Consider the following 10,540-nt stretch of genomic DNA (forward strand, 5'->3'; position numbering starts at 1 on the left):
TACCCTGTGCAAAATGGCGGATACTGATGTCAGCCATATAACTTTGTGAAGGAAATGTGAATTTGGTAATTAAAGCATTTGTCATACTTCACAACTTCACGAGGATCCATGACTGTCCATCAAATGATGGTGATGATGGTGCGGATGGAAATAATGGCATGGCTACAACACATGTACATCATCCACGTTGTCAGCCCTCTGGCCTTAAATTGCGGGACATGTTTACGAATTATTTTGTTTCACCAGAAGGATCTACTCCATGGCAAAACAATGCCGTGTCTATGTTATGATAGACTATTTTTTTTAATAAACTTCTGCTAGTCAATTAATTGTGTGATGTTTTTGAATTATAAAATAAAAAAATGGAAATGATACACAGCATCTATATATTGTTCAAAACATAAACCACACATTGAAATAACATTTTTATTTCCTACCACTGTTTTTGGCCCAATAAAACCCATATTCAAAACATATGGCAACTTAGGCTACTATTACTGGGCAGCATTCAACTTAAAAACAAAACAGTTTAGTCATTAGGAGACTCTTTGTTAAAAATTCTGGTATGAAGGTGATGGCGGGAGGCCAGCATGAGTGGTTTGTCTATTTTGAGGTCCTACCTGATTGTACCCCTGAGAGGTGGATGAGGCTGGATTATGGACCAAGGGAGGGCCATGTTGTGGTACATGATACTGGCCACTTGGGTAAGGATTTACCGGTACCTTGGATGTGTCTGACAACCAACTTATTGTCCCTTACCAAAATAAGTAATGTAACCTATTTTATTCTGCTTATATAACAACGCTGTCTCAAGGGATACGTAAAATGGTATTACGGTATCTTACAATCAATTTTTTGGGATCTAGAGATAGTCATAGGATCCATTGACAAGACATAGGTTCTGTTCACACTAGTGATTTATTGATTGTCTGCTGCATTTTCTCCTTAGATTATGGTTGCATATTGTTTTTGTGAAAATAAAAAAAGCCTCCCCAATTCTTTTCCCCAAAAAATGCAATTAAAATAAGATATTAGCAGGGACAGCCAATTCAAAGTAATAAAGGACATAACCATTCTGGTGCTGCATTGTATGAACTTGAAAGTCACCAATAGCACCTGCTGTATGAAAAGTGTGTAATATTAATACAAATAGATTCCATAATGGACCTTTTTTTTTAATAATATGTACGGTATATAGTGAACCCTATTAGGCATGGGGACTTGTGTGATAGTTACAATCTCTGTACAGGGCTGTGGATTATGTGGACACTATATAAATAATGGGAAGAAATGCATTTACCACCAATAAAAGACCCATTCTTACTGCTGATTCTTTAAAATTTCACTAAGAATTTAATTTTGCACCAGTTGCAGCACACAGGATTAAAATTTCACTCCTAATCCATAAACTATTAAAACTCAGAGTATAAAATACAGTATTTCCCAGACACATATTTTGTTAAACTTCTTGCTGAAGTGGACTGAATTTTTAATCTTCCCCTCTGATGCCCCCTAGTGGTGATATCCATCTTCGCTTACAAATCTGTGCCCTGTGTGTATGAGACAAACACGACATCACAAACCTTCTATAAATCAGGTCTTGTGGTTTTTAGGAAATATGTGATGTGAAATGTACATGCTCATCAGAAGGGAGCCATCTATATTTAAGAACGTAAAATGTGTGGGGGGGCAACTCGATCAGTTCTGTTCTGTATCCAGGGTATTCTAAGTACAGAGGGGCCAGATGTTCCGATGTTCTACCGCATGCCATAAAATTAGGATCCCATGTCTACCTACAATTTATAGGCCAACATTCTTAAGCTTTGCTTTCTAAGATCTAACCAATGTGTGCTAGTCGGCTGCAGGCTATGGGCTTCTGCGGAGTAAATCAAAATGCAGAGCGATTATGACATTTCTCAAATTCTCACACAGCTGCACTTATTATCTGTGCCATCTTTACTTCTGTGCAGCAATTTAAAAATACTTTTAGGACATTAAAACTATACATTGTATTGCATCGAAAAATGTAACGCAAATATTAAGGAAAAATAAAGTGATTAGAACTTTCCTTATGCAGATGTATTACGTTTATGTTGTTCACATATTCGTGGAAAATATTAGCTGGAAGCACCGTCAATTACACTATATATATATATATATATATATACAGTGGGGCAAAAAAGTATTTAGTCAGTCAGCAATAGTGCAAGTTCCACCACTTAAAAAGATGAGAGGCGTCTGTAATTTACATCATAGGTAGACCTCAACTATGGGAGACAAACTGAGAAAAAAAAATCCAGAAAATCACATTGTCTGTTTTTTTTTCATTTTATTTGCATATTATGGTGGAAAATAAGTATTTGGTCAGAAACAAAATTTCATCTCAATACTTTGTGATATATCCTTTGTTGGCAATGACAGAGGTCAAACGTTTTCTGTAAGTCTTCACAAGGTTGCCACACACTGTTGTTGGTATGTTGGCCCATTCCTCCATGCAGATCTCCTCTAGAGCAGTGATGTTTTTGGCTTTTCGCTTGGCAACATGGACTTTCAACTCCCTCCAAAGGTTTTCTATAGGGTTGAGATCTGGAGACTGGCTAGGCCACTCCAGGACCTTGAAATGCTTCTTACGAAGCCACTCCTTTGTTGCCCTGGCGGTGTGCTTTGGATCATTGTCATGTTGAAAGACCCAGCCACGTTTCATATTCAATGCCCTTGCTGATGGAAGGAGGTTTGCACTCAAAATCTCACGATACATGGCCCCATTCATTCTTTCATGTACCCGGATCAGTCGTCCTGGCCCCTTTGCAGAGAAACAGCCCCAAAGCATGATGTTTCCACCACCATGCTTTACAGTTGGTATGGTGTTTGATGGATGCAACTCAGTATTCTTTTTCCTCCAAACACGACAAGTTGTGTTTCTACCAAACAGTTCCAGTTTGGTTTCATCAGACCATAGGACATTCTCCCAAAACTCCTCTGGATCATCCAAATGCTCTCTAGCAAACTTCAGACGGGCCCGGACATGTACAGGCTTAAGCAGTGGGACACGTCTGGCACTGCAGGATCTGAGTCCATGGTGGCGTAGTGTGTTACTTATGGTAGGCCTTGTTGCATTGGTCCTAGCTATCTGCAGTTCATTCACTAGGTCCCCCCGCGTGGTTCTGGGATTTTTGCTCACCGTTCTTGTGATCATTCTGACCCCACGGGGTGGGATTTTGCGTGGAGCACCAGATCGAGGGAGATTATCAGTGGTCTTGTATGCCTTCCATTTTCTAATTATTGCTCCCACAGTTGATTTCTTCACTCCAAGCTGGTTGGCTATTGCAGATTCAGTCTTCCCAGCCTGGTGCAGGGCTACAATTTTGTTTCTGGTGTCCTTTGACAGCTCTTTGGTCTTCACCATAGTGGAGTTTGGAGTCAGACTGTTTGAGGGTGTGCACAGGTGTCTTTTTATACTGATAACAAGTTTAAACAGGTGCCATTACTACAGGTAATGAGTGGAGGAAAGAGGAGACTCTTAAAGAAGAAGTTACAGGTCTGTGAGAGCCAGAAATCTTGATTGCTTGTTTCTGACCAAATACTTATTTTCCACCATAATATGCAAATAAAATGAAAAAAAAACAGACAATGTGATTTTCTGGATTTTTTTTTCTCAGTTTGTCTCCCATAGTTGAGGTCTACCTATGATGTAAATTACAGACGCCTCTCATCTTTTTAAGTGGTGGAACTTGCACTATTGCTGACTGACTAAATTCTTTTTTGCCCCACTATATATATATATATATATATATATATAGTATGTGTGTGTGTATGAAAACCAAAGCAAAAGATCCCCAGAACAGTGGATAGTAAAAAGTACTGTACATTTGTCCAATGCCTTTATTTAATCAAAATTTGGCAAACGGCAGTGATATACCAAACGTGTGCCTGTATTAGGAATATATGCAAGAAATATGCAATATATAGATCCAATGGACATATACACAAAATATACATATATACTGCTCAAATAATAAAGGGAACACTTAAACAACAAAATGTAACTCCATTCACACTTCTGTGAAATCCACACTGATTGTGATTCAATTTCTCCTGCTGTTGTGGCAATGGAATAAACAACAGGTAGAAATGATAGGAAGGTCACTAACATCTGTATGTCTGCTCAGTAAGAGTGTCCAGGGTTCCCTTTATTTTTTTGAGCAGTATATATATATATATATATATATATATATATATACATATACTCAAAATTACAAACAGCAGGGCCTCAAAGAAAAAATGAAAGGGAAAAAAATAACTAAAATATATCCAATCAATTAAGATCACTTAAGTAACACATTAGCAAACTTTTGTGATCATATAGAGCCCCTTTCCACTTCAATTAGAAAAAGTAAATCAATAAATGACATACATATAAAAGATAAATAATAAAAACTAAGAATTGTGCCAAAGAGGCCACATATTTGCATGTGCCTGTGCAGTATGAAAAACAATACAAAAAAACCCTAAATTTTTAAAAAATGAACAAAAGCAATAAAGAAGGGAGGATCATATGTGGCAAAATTAGTGCAAGATATCTAGCCTGATTATTAAAAGGTAAATACACACAATGGTGAAATGATATAAGTGCATAAGTGTAAAATAAATAAGTAGAAATGATGCACCACATCCGGTACATGTGGTGCAAAACAAGTGATAATGGACTGTCAAATCGGAAAAGTATAATCCAACAAGTATTGTGTGCTATGTGCAAAATATAAAATGTAAAGTCTTTTGAGAGAGAAAGGGGCCTATACCTTTGCAGTCTGTCTTGTCCAAATAAGGCGCACACCCTGACGCACGTTTCGGAATTAGATTCCTTCGTAAGGGGTTGACACATATATATATATATATATATATATATATATATATGTGCAATAAAAACTTATAGTGTTTATAGCAAATATTCAAAATATATATTGAAATGGCAATAGCTAAGCTAGCCTTTATATAACCTATTACATTAGTGTTTTAACCACAAACAGCACACTATATGCTGCTAGATATGTTTTACTGTCATTGCATTAGTTGAAGTGGAGGAGAGGGGAAAAAAAAGGTTCTCCACCTTCTCCATTCAGCCAGTCTGTGAAAATCAGACTGCATTTGGATGTCATCAGAGTGCGATCCGACGTTTTCCATGGGCAGATGGATGCTTGGACTAAAATCGGACAAAATTTATATATATGCCCAGCCCCATAGAATAACATGGATATGAGATCTATTCGTCAAAACCAGGGATAGCAGTCATCTGATATATACGGTCTTGTGCACCTGCTCTAATACAAGGGTCACAGGCTGCTTATTTGGTGCAGATTTTTCTTGCATTTCTGGGAACAGAATAGCATAATAGAGAACCATCAGAGCAGATGAGGTTTTGACAAATCTCATGTACACATTGCTGTGGATATTAATGTGAGTTGCACTTTTTAAAGTTATGTCAATTCTTTATGTGCGCTGTAAAAAGTGAAATCTGTTGCAAATCTGCAACAAAATAAGCCTGTAACAAGCGCTGCCTTGCAGAAATGTTGCGGTAAAAAAGGGATTGCGCTCACGCCCAATGTTATTCAATGGGGCAGTTATGATCTGCTTTTTTTTCTAAGCCTTTTTCAGCGTGAGAAAAAAATCGGAAAGTTCGGTAATTTAATTCCAATATCGGACGGTGCGAGAAAAAAATCGCATGCCATATAACCAGTCAGCATGACATACAATTTTTACGGATACATTGGAATTCTGTAGTAGGAAACTGTAAAAGATTAGTAGTAGGTGCTGAGTGAAAAAACAGATTGTAAATGGAGGACAAGTGAGAAAAACTCGTCCCTCTCTCCTGGATGCAAATAAGATATTTTTTTTGTATACGCTCACATGACCACAGCCTAACTACAACGACCTGTTATACCACTTACTATTATTAACCCTTCCATTTTTATTTTATTTTGATTTCTATTTTTGTGTTTATATTATTTGGGGTTTTTTTTTTTTTGCAGTGAAAAAAAATTGTTATTTTTCTGGACAAGTGTCACCGAGGCCTAAGTTAAGCTTATGGTATGGAAAGAAAGCCAGACTGTTGGGTGTGCACACATTGTGATGCTGTGCTTATTTTATAATGTTTTTTGCATAGTATAGACATTGTAATCATAAACAAGTGTGGTGACAGAGGCAAAATACGTAGGACAGGATGTGGAGCAATATGCCGCTCGTGCTATTCTGACAACTACGGTGCAGTTTGCACCATTTTTTTAATCCATGCATCCCATAATTAATGGCTCTTCTGCAAAGAAATTGCAAAAAAACTGTAAAATCTTGTACTGTATGCCACTTCTTGCTGATAAAATGTTTTCTCAATTTCTAGTTCACTCTTTTACATTAATGTACTGCATAAATAGCTATTCCCTAATATAGGTCTATTAGCAGAGAGGGTCTCCATAGGAGAACATTCTTTCATTCCTCGCCGTATCCCATAAGACATTTTATGACAAAGTGTGAATGCTTTTCTATGGCCAGGATGCAAGCTTGTATGGCTGCGGCCCGTGTGTCGTGGCATCCGCCATGAGCATAGGCCTTATGTCCTATTTCTGATACATAATGAGACTCACTGATAGTTATGATAGTCTGCGGATCCGATAATACGATGATATGTGCCACATGTATGTGTGTGTGGTCAGCAGTAGACTGCGCAATTGTGTCTGCTTGGAAGATGGACACCGCCGGAAAAAGGTCAAACTGAGTCCATACACTCAATGGCTCTGTCGGGGGGTTCTGTCTGAATCACTTTTTCCTGCACTTTGGACGGAAGCTCCTGACAGAGACAGCAAAGCAGGCTCAAATATGGCGTGACTCCAGCCTAGCTTTCTATCAATACCACGTCTAATAAATGAAAAGTATCATTTAGACTGTGATCCCCAATGGGGACGGCGATGATCACGTCTGGAAAGCGCTGCAGAGTTAATGGTGTGATATAAGGGAGTAAAATAATAATAATAATAATGAGACTAATCCTGGACAGTCTGGTAAAATATTATACTGATTAGCATAAAGTAACTTTCAAGTATATGATATTCTTTGATTTCTGTTTCCTTTGTTTAACTGTTTTACATATGCTTCTCTGTGTGTGTATATATATAAATAGATAGATATATGTATATATATATATATATATATATATAGAAGCATACATGAAACAGTTAAAGGACATAAAATATAAAGTTCAAAGCATATCATATACTTTGAACATTACTTTTTATGCTCCAAAACTCCAAAGACATACTGATAGGGAAGTTAGATTGTCACCTGCAATGTGGAATATAATGATGATGATATAAGTAAACCAACTAAATAAATTATATATATATTATACAATTTTAATATTACATCAATGTGTATATAATCATTAATGTATATATAGTTTAGTAACGAATGGAGGCAGCGCATCAAGCAAATATGGCAAGAAACAGTATTTTATTAGTCCATAGTGGCAGTGGCGACGTTTCGGTTCTGAGGAATGAACCTTTCCCAAGAAAGTGCCACTGCCACTATGGGCTAATAAACTACTGTTTCTTGCCAGGGGGCTCTGCACCCACCTAACTATATATATATATACATACACTGTATACATCTCCACAATTTTAAGCGTGCCCTGAAAACGCAGTTTTTCAGACTGGCCTATCACCTCAACACATTAACCTAATCTATCCCTGTGTGGCACAGCCAAAAGTTTTACCATAACCAGGTTCCCCGCATCAAGTTCCCACATGCTTTATGCATCCATTAGCCCTCTGTGTCTGTACTGTTACACACTTAACATTATGGCTGGTCCATACAATCAGGGCAACTGTTACCACCCACCTTTCGTGTCTACCTCTTTCCTCATAGACTGTAAGCTTGCGAGCAGGGCCCTCTTTCCTCTTGGTATTTGTTATAATCTACTGTATGTGATTATTGTTATGCTGTAATGTCTATTGTCTGTACAAATCCCCTCTGAAATGTAAAGTGCTGCGGAATATGTCGGCGCTATAAAAATAAAATTTATTATTATTATTATTATATATAGATATAAAGTGTGGCTGGCTGCGATCACCATTCTGGTGGCTTACTTTCTAACCCGGCTTCCGTAGTTATGATTAGGAGGCCAAACATAGGGCAAGAACATTTAAAAGGGTCTTTGCATCAGATGACATTACATTTGTGCTAGGCAAAAGGTTAATCCAGCTTATTGTTTTGAATTAGGACTACAATAGATTTGGCTGGTGGGTAGGAGAAATGAAGGGATCCATTGGCCTGGTGCCTAAAGCGTACATAATGGAGATGTATGATATTTGAGAAGCCTGGGTAAGTACATTTTAATCCAATCTACTATAATGGCTCATGTGTTCTCCTGTTCTCTGTTTTATAAGCATTTCCTTCCTAAAACCTCTGCAGCAGTTATATTAACTTAAGGACTGTGGCAAAAAATAGCTTTTGAGCCTTAATTAATACCGCTCCATTAGTTGTCTGCATGCGATAGAATCCCACATTGCAGCCGGCGAGCTGCGCGCTTATCTCCGCTCACTACTGCATATTGCCTTCAATCAAACATAGTAATTAATTTCTGTCCGAGATACTGTGATATTCACGATAAACCACCGTGTCTGGTTTTTCTTTTCTCACATCATTTTTTTTTTGTTAAATCAGGAATCATCTTTTATCAGAAACGCCAAGAAGATTTCTCCATGGTGGAATATTTCCTAAACTATGTGTGTGCGGTCCTGCGGTTGTCACCATGAGGTTCTTACATAGACTTTTTCTTAACGTTGTGATGTTCTGGATATTGCAGTTTAATAGCGTGTTAGTCATTTTCTACATTCATCTGTGTGATAATCAGATATTAAAGGAAAAAAAAAGGTGAAATTTAAAGAAAAAAATTCTAATTTTGCACGAATCAAAACTTTTGTTTGCTTAGATACACAAAAGGGTATTTTATTTTTTTAACTCTTTGTTTTATTTCTTGTGATTGTGACTTAACTCTTGAAATCTTTGCATGTTCATAATGATTAGAGGAATTTTTAGACTTTTTTTAATGAAGTATCCTAAGATATTAAGAGTCAATGAAATACAAAGTATTAAATATTAAAAGTGCGCACCACCAACATATACTCTATGAGTCACTGCACAGGTAGAAATATATAACAAGTAGAAAATTTATTAACAAGATAAAGTAAAGAAAACTCTTCTCGTATGAGCTTATGCTCCAAAGGTAGAAGAGGATAGGAGAGACTATTACACCCCTATTTTGTAATCTAAGCTACTTTATTGAACGTACAAGGCTAAAAACGATTTCTAGCAAATTTTTAGTTCCTAAATGTAGCATTTGCACCTGTGATCGTCTCTTACTACATGCATTATATTTTATACATCGACGATTACACTTGTGAAATAATTGGTGGTTAATGCTGCCAGTGACCAGCAGGTGGCAGTTGTTTGATAAAAATGCTGAAGCAGAATCCCGCGGCCCCTCCTCCCTATCATTTATTTTTATAGGTACACATAAGAAAATTTACTCCACTTCCAAAAAATCTATTCTTATCCTTTCCTCCCGGTGTCCAGGAGAGGGAGTCCTTCACCAACTGATCGTACTATTGCTCTGACCTTTGGTTCACTTTTCAGTTTATTTGCCCTTTTTAATGTATGACTGGTTGATCTCAACTTTTAACTCCATGCATCACATGCTACAATGTGTCTGAATGTCTGTGATAAGTCCTGATTTCAGTACAAAATAAAAGGAGAATTTTTTTTGTGCACGTTTTTGCTGTCGGACGTGCATTTCTTTGTCTCACATCTTAAATGAATGATGTAGAATCGTGATGCTTTCGCGTGCCAGGCGCTGTGCCTTCCTTTCTAAGCGTTCTACCCTGCAAATTTCAAAAGGTTCAAATAAAGTTTAATTGTTTGCGAACCTGTTATGACGCTAATAATGCACTGGCCTGCTGTGTAACTAATGAAATTACTTTGTTATGATTAATTTGGAAATAGTGTGTTGATTGTAGTAATTAAGCCCAACAAGGTGAAGTAAATGATTTCATTGCCATCTGGCCTCCCAACACAATGAAGAAGTACAGCGCTGCTGTCAGCGAATGGACCCCGACTCCGTCTTATTCCGCGGCAAGTTCAATGATCTGGGCACGGCGTACATGACGCAGGCTCGTTTACCTGTCGTAATGACGCGAACTCTTGATTAAGAGATGCATTCATGCTGCATCCGGAACATTAAAAGACATTTCCCAAAACATATGTATGATTGGAATCACTTTTTGATTGGAAGGGGAACCAAAGAAATGATCCGGGATGCATGTTGGTATAAGTGCAATGTGTAGGTGCTAGTGATGAGCCAACACGCTCGTGTCCTAATTGAGTATTTTCGGTATGCTCGAAAAATATGGTCAAGTTCCCGCAGCTGCATGTTATATGGCTGTTCGACAACCGCAACACATGCAGGGATTGCCTGTTTGTTAGGCAATCCCTGCAT

At 37.6% G+C, this 10,540-nt stretch overlaps 1 protein-coding gene across 1 annotated transcript in view; it reads left to right on the plus strand.

Annotated features, from left to right (window-relative positions):
• Positions 1–9,970, plus strand: part of SKAP2 (src kinase associated phosphoprotein 2) — a 330,712-nt gene extending 320,742 nt beyond the window's left edge. The window contains exons 12-13 of the mRNA XM_073581374.1: positions 8,266–8,367; positions 8,710–9,970. Coding sequence (XP_073437475.1) covers positions 8,266–8,358 — 93 coding nt within the window. The 3' untranslated portion in view covers positions 8,359–8,367; positions 8,710–9,970. The remainder of the gene's footprint in view (positions 1–8,265; positions 8,368–8,709) is intronic.
• The last annotated feature ends 570 nt before the right edge of the window (positions 9,971–10,540 follow it).

The sequence above is a fragment of the Dendrobates tinctorius genome, unplaced genomic scaffold (genome assembly GCF_039654945.1).
Source record: "Dendrobates tinctorius isolate UK_male_01 unplaced genomic scaffold, ASM3965494v1 ptg000070l, whole genome shotgun sequence".
NCBI classification, from domain to species: Eukaryota; Metazoa; Chordata; class Amphibia; order Anura; family Dendrobatidae; genus Dendrobates; species Dendrobates tinctorius.